Genomic DNA, 12,468 nt, shown 5'->3' with positions numbered 1-12,468 from the left:
GACACACGCAGGCGCGTCACCATGACAAACCCCACCGTGTCCACGGGCAGGGACTTGTCTGCTTGGCCAGCACAGAACTGCAGCAGCCAGCTTACAAATTCTGGAGATGCCTTACAACCCTGTAAGTCGAGCCAGGCAAAGCACATTCACTATGGACCTCAGCAGTGCCTTGGAGAGGGTTTATGGCTTCTCCCAGACTGGAATCAAAGTGGCAGCCAAGACATGAGATCAAGGCTGTCTAGCCCAAGAGCAGGAAAGAAAAGGAGGTGGGAGATATGTACTGGAATTGGACAGTCTCAAGGCAATACAAACATTTACAGGAGACAGTCCTACGGAGGAATTCAGTGCTCCAATAAGCTGACAAAACAAGGAAAGAGCCACTACAGTCAGGGCCTTGGTAGGAAAGGCAGTGTTCATGACACTGTCCTGTGGACAACCATGTCCTGGCATCTATCCACAGTGAATATGTGCAATAGCCAGGAGACCAGCACTGGCAGTTCCTACAAACTTGAAGAGCAAGCACATGATGCATTTGTACCCAAACCCAATCCCACAAACTGCTGAGCAGGTGGTCCAGCTGCAAGAGTGCTCAAAAGAGAAGGAAACGCAAAAGTATTGAAAAACAAATGTATTTAAAACGCGCACAGTAAGAAAATTGCATGTGAACACCAAGCCCATCCTGTCCTTCCTGAACATCTCCAGCTCAGGGCTCCTCTGTTGCTACTCCCAAAGCCAGCACCATGGGTACTTCACCCTCAACAAATGGGTGTGAGATGGCAGTCAGTTTAGGTGCCAGCACTTCGATCCAGCCACAAATTCAGCTGCAGAGAGGTAATACCCAGTAAGGCAGGGGAAGCCCCTTCCCTAAGGCTTCTGGACACTGCCCCAGCAGGTACGGAAGGAGCTTTCACTGCCCACACACATCACCACTGATACTAGAAATAGTTATGTCTTATTTCAGTTCTCATCTTCATCTGCTCCCCTCCCTTGCAGAAACCAAGCACAAGGTCAACCCATGTGGGCACCTGGGGAAATGTCAAGTGTCAGGCACAAAGGCCTGGGGCTGAGAGGCTGGCTGGTTAGTGGAGAGTTGAAAGCAGTCTCAATTATCACCCAGCAGGCTGCACAGTTGCCAGAGATGGGAAAAGAGAATCCCCGAGGGTGCTTGCAATCCAAGGGGCGTGGATAAGGCAGAAAAATGCTTTTCGAATGCTCCCACTCGGTCTCTCCTGCAGATGAGCCCATAACAACTAGTGACAAACAAACAGCAAACATGCCATCTATGTGGCCAGCAATTCTCTCCCTGTTGTGCTTAGCTACAAGGCAAAACAGTGAACAAAGTTGCTAAACAGACATGGCTGGGCATTTAACTACTTAACTCTGTTCTATTTACAAGATCTTCAGCAGCTCAGCACTCCCTTAATCCGTAAGGCACAAAGCAAGCAAGAGAACGTGCAGCTTAGTCCTGCTGGATCGTGATCTCTGATCGTTCCTGGGAGGGCTACAAGATGGAGCTTTCATCTCACAGGAGCACGTGGCAAACTCTGCTTCCAGCCTCAAAACTGCTGGACAATCAGCTTCCGCTTCACATCCCGGCTGAACCTGTTCATCTTGAACACTTCGCTGTCGAAGAAGGCAGAGAGGTTGTGGATGTTGATCTGCCGAGCCTGGGAGGAGGAGAGGGAAATGTCGATTTAAAAAAAAAAATATTAAGAACCATGTGGTTTTCCACAGCAGAGGCCGCATAAAATTTGACAGTCAGCAATCTCTGCTCGGCTCAGCAGGAACCAGAACTGCAGTAGCAGGGGAGACTGCAGGTCAGGAAGAAAGGAGCATGGGCAGAGCTGAGCTGAGCAAAGAGAGGATGCTGGCTCAGCATCTGCCTGCTCTCAGCATGTCCTTTACCTCCACTAGAGCTAGAATGCAACTACTATCCAAAATCCCCTAACACCTCATCCAGTGGGAGACAGTTGTGCACAAGACCACTGACTGGGGGCAGTCATGATGGCAGCACCAAACTGGTGGCCCTGGAAGTAGTTACTCTGCACGTCTGATGCAAGGAGCAGAAAAGCAGCAACCTGGGAATCAAATACTGCTTTAGAGCCAAGCAAGGTCAATACTTTGCACAGGCAGAGCCAGGAGCAGGATGAGGATGCATTAAGGAAGAGGGTTAGCCTCGGGAGGGATTGGAAAAGTTCATACAGAGATTTTTCCGCTCATTTCTTCAAATGCAGGTGCCAGGGAACTTGTGTCCTCATTCACACCTGCAAAGCACCAGCCGTACTGCAGGATTTACCACTCCAACCTCTAAGCTTTATGGGGGTGCATAAGAACTGAGGGGGAAGAATTTGAACTCCCAGAGAAGTGAGGAGCAAGTACGGATGAGACAGCCCTGATTCTGGGTTAAATTAAGACCATTTTTTTCCTGTTACCATAACTCAGGAGAGGAAGTTACAAGTCTGACAGTACCTCTGGTTCTGAAGCTACAGAGAGAAAGCCAGAACCAACCCGAGAGAAGGCTTGTTATGATATGCCCATACCTTATCCACCAGGTCTTTCTCTGGGACTTCTATGGTGTCTTGCTGGGCCCCATAGCGGTTCCTCTGGTACATCACCTGCTCTGAGACCAGCTGCTTCAGGATGAACAGCAGCAGCTCGTTGTTGTCTCGCTTGAATGAAAGGTAGCGGGAGAACGTCTGGGAGGAAGGATGAGAAGAGCCAAGAAGGTCAGGAACAGAGGGATGCTGCAGGTCTCCTGTGCCCAACACCAACCAACCCCCTCCTCCCTCAGAGTACAAGGGGAACCAAATGACACCACTGACACCTGCACCAGTAGTGTCTCTTAAGGGACTTTGGCCTTACCGAGCTGCCACCTGCACATGCAGTTAAAACACAGCCCTGTGACACCAATGACACTCCTCTGCCAGCTGCTCTTACACCAATAAAAATCTCTGGAGGGCCCTGGACCTCTTGGGAGCTGGCAGTGGAGGGGTGCTGCCCGTGGGAGAACAGACCCTGAGGAAGGCATAGAGCAGCCTCCCTTAAGCCAGAGTGTCCTGTGCCACCTCAGCAGACTTGGCTGGCTGTTTGCAGCCAAAGAGAGAGGCCATGAGTCGTCCAGACTGAGGGCAGACACTGGGAGTGGATAAATGCCAGGCTGTGGCCAGCCAAGAGCTGTTGGGAGCCAGCCCCTGCCACTCAGAGAAAAGGGCAGACTGTGCACTTAACCCCGGGGAGTGCTGCCCTGTGGTTAACGTTCCTTGAGCAGCCCTAGAAAAAAAAATGTGAAGAAACTAAACTGCCTGCTTGGGCTCCATCACCTGGCGGCAGCAGAAGAGTGAGTCCCATGCCAAACAGCAGGGAAGGGATCAAAAACCAGGAGAGAGATGTGGCAGTGCTTTCCATACAGAGACTCAGGGCACACTCCCTTCTCAGCCCCAAGAAGAACATTGCCCCACCACAGACTAGCAAAGGGCAGTCCCGTAGCAGTGCCCACAGAGCTCCTGCCCAAGGCCAGGGCAGCACAAGGAGGCTGCAGCCAAACCCAGAGGTCTGGGGTGCTGGCACAGCCTTTGGCTCAGCTGGTGCCCACCTTGCGCATGCTCCGCATGACGCTGAACTTCTGTGTGTCAATGAAGCTCTCCAGCATCACCCGGATGGCCATGTTGACATCGTCTTCCACCACATAGTCCCGCAGGTGCATGCGGGCGTGCGCCTCGGCCATCCGGATCATGGACTCAATGTGACGCACCGTGATGGGGATGCTGCCGGTCGCCTAAAGGGGGAGAGGAGGAGGCAACTCATTACTGAAGGATGAAAGACATGGGGCAAGACAGCTAGATTCCGGCCCAGGACCTGCTTCACTCTATAGGGAACAGCTTCTGTGAGGACCATCTCAGGCTAAGGAAGCTCTGCCACCTGCTGGCACGTTCTGCAGATGGCATAAGCTCTCCTGTTACACGTTTTAATTCAGCAGGGTGCAAGGGGATGCTACATAAAGTCCCTCTTTGCCATTGTTTACTGCCCTTCCATGAACAGCCATCCTGTTTCCCCCAGCAACTTTTAGAAGGAGTTGAACAAAAAGCTAAATAAAAAAAGATATAGTTTTCCCAAGCTCCAAAAAATCGCCCTCTGACCTCAACAAATTCCTCTTCCCCTTGGGGAGGGTGAAACAAGCCCGAGAGATCCCACAGACAAAAGAGAAGAACATTTCTACACAGACAGCTCCCTGTAATGTACAAGGAGCATATGGGTCTGAGTGAATGCAAACGTCTCCTGTGGGCCTGCCAGACTGGGTGACAATAAGAGGACTTTGCCATGACAGGTACATGTGTCCAGTCCATCAGTCCACAGATCACAAACAAGCAAAACTTAGCATTTAGATGAAGAATCATCTGTTCAGCAGACACCGCAGGATCCGCCTGTCTCTCACCAAATAGTGGCACAGACTTTTGTGACAAGAATGGCAAGAATGTGTCAACATATGCTGGAGCAGTCTCAAGCTGATTTGTACTCTAGATACAGAATTCTTCCCCTCTTTCCTTAGTATTCTCACCATGGATTCTTTCCTGAGGTCACTGTACATCCGGGCCACCTTGTCCTGGTCCATCTGGTTGAGTTTGGGGTGAACTTTGTCTTTGGCATAGATAATGTATTTCCTCAGGATCTCCTGGGGAATGGGTTCAACCCCATATGTGTTGGGAAGAATGACCTCGTTGGTGTCCCCATTCACTGCCTCCTTGCTACCAGGGTGGTGCTTGACATGGCTGCCAACAACAAATCGGGCAAGCATTTCATCCTACAAGAGAGCAGTGGAAGAGACACTGAAGACACTCACTGGTTAGCAAAACTCAGTGGTCAACTGCGGCTGAGCATCCCAACAGCAGCATCAGAAGCCCAGCTGAAGCTCGGATTCATAGCACTGCTTGTACCTGCACAGGGTCCACAGTGTCTCTCACCACGCACAGGATATCAAATCGAGAGATGATGGGCTCTGTCAGGTCTACGTTCTCCGAGAAAGTCAACGATGGGTCATATCGCCCACCTAGATCAGAGACAAACCTCAAAGTCAAACACAGGCTCGGGGGCTAAAGCTTTGAAACAAGCATATATACCTCCTGCACAGAGAGACTTTACTGCTTGCTTGATGTGGAGAAACCAGGGAGCAGGACAGGAAGCTGTGCCACAGTTCTTATGACAGCAGGACTCCTGCTGGAGGCCTGAGATGGTCCTGTGGTCTCTCAGCACTTACCTATGGGATTAGCAGCAGCAATAACGGTGCAGCGGGCTTGCAAGGATGTGACAATGCCTGCTTTGGAGATGGAAATGCTTTGCTGTTCCATGGCTTCGTGGATGCTGGTCCTATCTTGATCATTCATCTATGAGAAAGCAAGAATAACTTAAACTGAATCTATGTCCATACCCATCGCTCAACACACCAAGAGGGATCAGCTCCTGATGGTCTGAAAGAGCAGCAAACTGCACTATGGACCAGTAAGGGCCTAAACGAACTGCACGAGTCTCAGCTGGGAGATGGCACCATGAGTTATAGTGTCTTCTCATCACAGAGGTTACAGCCGGTCCCTCCAGAGCTAATCCTCCCACAGAGATGAAGATAGGCCTCACCTTGTCAAATTCATCAATCAGGCAGACACCTCTGTCAGCCAGCACCAGGGCTCCTGCCTCCAAAGTCCACTCCTTGCTGACTGGGTGCCTCTGGACATAGGCTGTGAGGCCTACAGCAGAAGCACCCTGCCCAGTGGTGAAGATTGCTCTGCTAGATGTCTTCTCTACGTATTTAAGAAACTGTGATTTTGCAGTACCAGGGTCTCCACACAGAAGCACGTTGATGTCACCACGGACTTTGTGTTTGCCACCTACAATAGTAATAGGAGTAATGGCAGCTGAGTGCATGGCTTGACAGCAACCCTGCCCTGGACACCACAAAGCTGAAGGGAAGGCAGAGAGTAGGCTGGGAAACACTTTACAGGGAAGTTGAGGGAAAAAAAGTCAGCTTTGGAGGTGGTCACACATGTAAACCAGCATTTCTAACCTTGCAGAACATATCTTTCTAAAAAGGAGATGATAACAAATCAGGACACAAAAAGGTCAAACCTCTGAAGGGGCATCAAACAACCTCTTGGAGGAGGAGGGATAAAAACTTGCCCAGGCTTGCAGCAGGAGCTGTTTTCAGTCTTAAGTGTTTCTACTGTCACACCAGAGTTTTCAGTGTGATAAAAGCAGCCACTTCCATCACAGATATCCCTCAGTCTGTTACCTCATCTGTCACCGAGCCACACAGACAAGTCTAACCACTCTCACTGCAACAGCGCAGACAAACCCAGATCCCTTTGCTTTCAGCTGAGTCAAGCACCAAGTGACACCCACCTGGGTTTTTGGGCTCTCCACCGAAGAGAGCTAAAGCCAAGCCCCTCTTGATATCCTCATGCCCGTAAATAGAAGGGGCAATGCTGGCGAAAATCTGAAAGGAAAACCAGAGGAGTTGTCCAGAGAATAACATTTCCCAGTCTGGGCAGAATTTGGCATGACAATCACCAAGGGGCTGTATCTATGGTTAACCTTACAATACTACTGTCACTGAAGAGTCTTTTATTATCCATGGTGAGGGGGCTTTTTCAAAGGTAACTACCCACTCAGAGACCCCTAAAGGGGCTTCACAAAAATGGTGCTGTTAGGGCATGGCAGATTGTGTAGTCTGGTGCTGGAAGCTGCTGTCACTGCCTCCACACTCCTGTTGTACAAAAAGCACACCACAGCAGCCATTATCAGCTGTTGCAAAGCTGGAGACCTTGATTTGAGACTTAACTCACTGCACATGATAGTAGCTGGATGGGCTGTGCTGCACATGAATTGTCATCATAGTCAAATACTATGAACAACCGGCTTATTTGCTCAAGGGCATTCTGATAATAGCCTGGTGCTGCAGAACTACTGATGCTAAAACAGTCCTGGCTCAATTGAAGCTGCTCCACACGCTGGGAACAGCAATCAATACAAAAACAGCATGACCAAGGCAACAAAGTCCCCCTATTACAGAGTTTAAACTTGATCCAAGCGAGGTTGAACATGCACCAATCCAGGAGCTTTGTTCTTTCAAGTACTGGATTCAGGTCTTAGCACACACAGAGAAGCACAGCTAAGACCTCTACCACAGCTTAAGCTAAGGAATAACATCCCTTTATGGGGATTGGAGATGCAAGCATTGACCCCTTAGAACACCTTCCTCACTTTGCTTTCAAGATATGGGGAGAGAAAACAATGATCAGATATAAGCAGCATCTGAGCACCTCTCAGCAAGCTATCAACAGGAAAAGAATAGATGTCTGAGGCTGACTCACCTTCTCCCCAATTTGCTCATCCTTGGACAGACCCACAATCACTTTCACATCTTCATCAGTCAGCTCACCAACAGCCAGCTTGTTGTCCTTCTTGGCAATGTGGTTGGCCAGGATCACAGTTGCAAACACTGGGAACCCATTGGCAGTGTTCAAGGAGCCATCATAGTTGTTATGGTAGATCCCTGTTAGCTCCTGGGAACCAGGAAATGGCATGTCAGATGGCATTGCTGGCCTGCACAGCTCAAAACAGCCCCCTCTCCATTTTAAGAAGCCAGTCCCAGAAGTAGCTGCCCAAATGCATCTAAGGATAATCCCTCCCCACAGGTGTTCCCCTGATGTCATTGTCAGAGTTAAAAAACACTCTGTGCTGAGCCTGTACTTGAGCTCAATGATGTACTCACAATCTCATCCCCTGGCTTGCAGCTGTCAACCAGGTCAGCGAGGAGAATGGCATCCTTGGAGCGGGGCAGCCTGCCAGCAGCTACCTTCCCAGGGCTCTCCTGGATTTTGATGCGCTGATAGTTCTGATACACTGTCTGCAGCAACAAAATAAAAGTTACCCAGCAAGTCTGGCGGGCATCAGCACAGCCGATGCTTTCCAAAGACACCTCACCCAAGAAGGTCCATTCAGAGATTTAGCATATTTTGGTTAGAAAACTATTGGCATGGGAGGATGGAGGTTGTGAGGAGCAATTCCAGGGTGTGATAGATAACAAGAAACCACTTCGGCACATCTCACCACTGTGTTTCAGCCACCACAGTGTTTGTCCACCCAAATACCAGACCAGTTCCTAGGAGGAAAATGCTCCACTTGTGATGGTTAAAGACAATAAAGCAAAGAATGAATGTCAGAAGCTCCACATCTACCATTTTGCTACTGTCCTCCTGCTTCCTTAGCTGGCAAATCAGGAGATACCGACCTAACGTTGGAAGGAGGAGAGGTGGACAGTCTGTCTGCATTTCCACAATACAGATAAGCATCCGTACTACAGATTCAGCCCAAGCACTTACAATGAGGCAGTAAATGACTTTTGGCTGCTAAATTGGGCAGATTCAGGTCAAGAGCTCAAATGGACAAGATCTATCTTCACAGACCACTGGATATAGCTGTAGACCCTTCCCTCAGCACCAAGCCTGTTCAAAGGGTGGGAGCCAAGGCAGAGCATGTCTCTTACCTCTTCCATGTTGATTTCAAAGGGGCCAACAGACTGACACTCTGGGCAGGAACCGGGTTTCACTTCCTGGTTCTGGGACTGGAAAAAGGGTCCCAGGATGAAGCTGCACTTGCTGCAGTTGTATTTGACCATGCTGAGCTGAGGCAGGACCCCTGTGCAACTCGTCACCACTCCACTGGTCCGGATTAACTGATTCAAGTGCAGTTGCCTGAGGAAAGACAAGAGAGATGCTGGATGCCTGCAGGGCACAGAAGGCAGAATATGCTACAGAAATATTCCTGCTACAAGGCACAACTCCCAAAGCCCTAGTAAGAAACAGTGATCAGTAAGTTTTCTCGCAGGGTTTGTGTTTCACCTTTGGGGACATTGGAATTTCACCCTTAATCTGACTTTTTCTCTGTAAAAAGCTCAGTCATCCTGTTGGACTCATCCAGAGCTTTAGCTTGCAGACTAGTTCTGCTGAGCATCCCAAAGCCTCCTGCAGGCCCCACAGCTGCTGCTGGTAACTGCTGCTTACCTGAGCGACCGCAACTCTTCCACCAGAGGGAGGTGGGAGATACGGACATGGATCTCCTGAGCAATACGATCATATTTGGGGTACATGGCCAACACCACCTCCTTGGCTGCTTCATCAAAGATCTTCAGCATTTCTGCTGGTGCTTCGGGCAGAAAGTAGGCAAGGACATGTTCCTGGGCTGCCAGATCCTCGTAGTTCACCACCAAACTCTCTCTGTTCTCTTAAGAAAAAAATGGGGTGAATCGTATTTTTAACTTGCTCACTCCTCAAGGAGTCTGCAAAAGACAGGCAGAACAGCCAAGCCTGTATCCCATCGGCTGCAGTTTGCAGATGTCTGCACGTCCCTGAAAAATTTTTAGTGGTCCACAATTTGAAAATGGGTGGAAAACTCTTAATTTATTTCTCTGACAAATTCTTTATCAGTACCAAATGTGTCATTGTTCCTTCCTAGTCCAACAGAGATACTTCCCAGGCTCAGTGTCCCAGAAACTCCAAAAGCCTCAACACACCACAGAACTCTCTCACAGACCTCCAGGAAACAGGAGTTAATAGGAGAGACAACTATGCTGAATGGCTGGCAAAAAACCCCTTCTGTGTCTTATGTTCCTGGAAAGGGACAAGACAAATGCTTTTTATTTCCTAGCTGTATAACACTGACCCCGATCTTCTACTCAAGCTTCTGGAGCTTCTGCTTCAATACAAAGAAGAAATAAGAACAACTGCAGCTACATAAGCTGTTTTTAGATGTGACAATTTCTGCTTTTTAAATTTATCAAAGACAGCCTTAACGATTCCTTCTTCTGGCAGCACCTAGTCAGAATACAAGGCTGCAACACTGACAAGGTTTTCAAAATCACAAGGTCTGTTTGTGTCCCCTTGCTGGAGAATCCAGTTTCCAGTGTGAGAAAGTAACGGGCACAGACAGCAAGCAATTGTTGTCTCGTTCAGATTGCAAGCTCGCAGCCCACTGTCTGCTGCCCCACATATTCTTTTGCTAGCATTTCTACGATATGAATATTAATGAGTAGCAGACACCAGGGGCCTTCTAATTAGTCAGCCAGAATCAAAGAACACAGTAGACATGTTTCCGTTATTCATTTATCTCTATCAGCATCTGAGTTTCTTAAAGTGCTGACTCAATGTCTGAGACAAACAAGGCAGGCAGAGAAAAATCCACCCATGGACTGGATCACTGCAAAGTACGGTGACCCACATAAAGAGAGAGCCTCTCATCACCCAGCCCTACCTTTGCACATGTCGCTGATCCTCTCCTTGAAGACATTGTGCCCATGGTCATCCACATGGGTCTTCAAGAAGTTCTTGAAGCGGTGGTAGATCTCAAGCCGGGGAGCTGCCATGGAAACCCACTCCCTCACCGAATGCCCTTTCATGTCTTCCAGATTCTCAATGCTCTCAATCATGTCTTCATCTTCCTCTTCCATGCCATCGGCAGCCCGTTCTGCCAGCCGCCTCTTCCGTGAAGGACGATCTTCCTCTTCATCATCACTATCTAACAGTTGGGAGGAAAAGTTAAGAGTTGGGATTCCCATTCCCAGTCTTTGGATTAGTCATGGTTACATTGCATGGGCTGTAGAAGCAAAGAGCTCGGAGTCTGGGATACAAACCAAGAACCATCTCAGTCTAAATCCAGTTCCACAACGTAGCCAAAGACTTTATGGGGGTGAATAAGAAGATTTGTATGCAAGAGCACACAAGTCATGTCCATTAATGCACTGAGGGAGGAAGACGAAGGAATAGGCTTCCAAGTGCATCAAAGGCCCTCCCATCCAACCCACAAAAATCTCTGTACAAACACCAACACAAACAAACTCCACAGCATACATTTGGTAGAATCCCAAGCCCTTGATACAGGCCCAGAATCCTTTGTTTCAGCAGTGAAGAAGTAACCAGAAGAACACATCAAATGAGCTTCCCAGGAAGCCCAAATCACAGGCATCACGCACTGGGGAGTCCAGCTAAACCCACAGCCAGAGATTTCACTGATGGCCCAAGTAGACTGGAGCTCCAGGAACCTCCCGACTACTCTGAGGGTGACAGTCCACCTTCCCCACAAGGGCCAGCTTACAGCCAGCCCCACGGGGGCTACAGCCCACTTTGTACAGCTCATCTGCACCTACCGTAGAGCAGCCCCCTCCTCATGCGGCCCATGCCCTGCTCCAGCTCCCGGTCTCGCTGCCTCATCACTCGCTCTGCAGCTTCCCTCTGGCTGGCAGTCAGCTCCTCCACGTCTTCATCATCCAAGGCCAGGCCCTCTGCTTCATAGACGTCCAGCTCGGGGATGGGGCGGTAGTCCCTAAGACACACACAGAGCACTGAATCAGGCCAGACTCCAGTAAGCATTTCTCCAGCCCTTCTGTGCCTACTGCTGGGTAGGTGTCAGGATGGATGTTCTGCAGCAAGACTCAACGTGTTGAGCAAGAAGGCACTTCCCAGCAGAAGATGCCCAGCAGTACAAAGGGCTCCAGCACCGTGGTTATGAATGTCACCACTCAAGCCTTTGTACTGTGAAGTTCACCAGCTTCCCAGCAGGCCTGGCCGAATAAACGTTAAAATTCACACCTGCAGGAGTGAGGAGCCGGACGGGATGCACATCACACATCCAGGGAGATCCTGGTTTACTCACACTGGACTGTGGTGGCACTCTGCTCCCAGCTCGCAATTTGCTTAGCTCTTTTCAGGACTCAAATGACACCATGCCCTGGCCTTTCTCCACGGTTTAGTCCCCTCACTCCTGCTACCAGTGCAGTGGAGAGACCCCCACCACGACCCCTCCGTGTCACTGGTTGCACTGAGGTCCCGTTAGCAAAACCCCATCCTCAGATACAACCACGAAACGCCCCCCCCACCCGCCCAGAAGCTGGCTCCCACCTATTTCCTTACCTTTCCATCCCTTCCCCGATGAGCTCTTCTCCTTCTTCCTCTTCTTCGGGGAGCCCCTCGGTCCCCAGGAGCCCTTCGGACTCATCCTCGAAGGGGGGTAGGTCCCGGCCGGGGCTGGACGTGAAGGCATCGCCCCGGCGGGAGCTGCGGAGGGGGCTGGTGGCCACCGCCGGCGACTCGGGGGAGTCCTGCGGGGACCGGAGGGACAGGGTGAGGCCGGGGGGGGGGGGGGGGGGGGTGTGCCCCCAATGCGAGGAGCGGGCTTGTCCCCGCGTCCTCCCATTGTCCCCAGCGCCACAGAGAGCAATTGCCCTCAAACCTCCCCAAATCAGGGCTGGGGATGCCCGGGAAGCCGAGGACCCTGTTAGGAAGGGACGAGGGGATGGCCGAGGAAAGGGGGGGGGGGAGAGGAGGGGGGAAGATGCCAGAAAACCCCCTCTTCTGCTCATCACCCCGAGGAGTATATAAATGTCTACAATTTCCAAGACAAAGCATCTCTCAGGCTTCCCCGGAAGAT

General features: G+C 50.3%; 1 protein-coding gene across 1 annotated transcript in view; it reads right to left on the bottom strand.

Annotated features, from left to right (window-relative positions):
• Positions 1–612: 612 nt before the first annotated feature.
• Positions 613–12,468, bottom strand: part of MCM2 (minichromosome maintenance complex component 2) — a 12,615-nt gene continuing 759 nt past the window's right edge. The window contains exons 2-16 of the mRNA XM_014946907.1: positions 11,952–12,139; positions 11,189–11,364; positions 10,297–10,560; positions 9,051–9,270; positions 8,534–8,741; positions 7,760–7,894; positions 7,359–7,550; positions 6,388–6,481; positions 5,626–5,876; positions 5,252–5,378; positions 4,932–5,044; positions 4,556–4,798; positions 3,593–3,775; positions 2,541–2,696; positions 613–1,667 (exon numbers count right to left, since the gene is read on the bottom strand). Coding sequence (XP_014802393.1) covers positions 1,557–1,667; positions 2,541–2,696; positions 3,593–3,775; positions 4,556–4,798; positions 4,932–5,044; positions 5,252–5,378; positions 5,626–5,876; positions 6,388–6,481; positions 7,359–7,550; positions 7,760–7,894; positions 8,534–8,741; positions 9,051–9,270; positions 10,297–10,560; positions 11,189–11,364; positions 11,952–12,139 — 2,661 coding nt within the window. The 3' untranslated portion in view covers positions 613–1,556. The remainder of the gene's footprint in view (positions 1,668–2,540; positions 2,697–3,592; positions 3,776–4,555; positions 4,799–4,931; positions 5,045–5,251; positions 5,379–5,625; positions 5,877–6,387; positions 6,482–7,358; positions 7,551–7,759; positions 7,895–8,533; positions 8,742–9,050; positions 9,271–10,296; positions 10,561–11,188; positions 11,365–11,951; positions 12,140–12,468) is intronic.

The sequence above is a fragment of the Calidris pugnax genome, unplaced genomic scaffold, assembly GCF_001431845.1.
Source record: "Calidris pugnax isolate Ruff unplaced genomic scaffold, ASM143184v1 scaffold81, whole genome shotgun sequence".
Classification (NCBI taxonomy): Eukaryota; Metazoa; Chordata; class Aves; order Charadriiformes; family Scolopacidae; genus Calidris; species Calidris pugnax.
The sequence above is the reverse complement of the archived record's forward strand: the minus strand, read 5'-3'. Positions and strand labels throughout refer to the sequence as shown.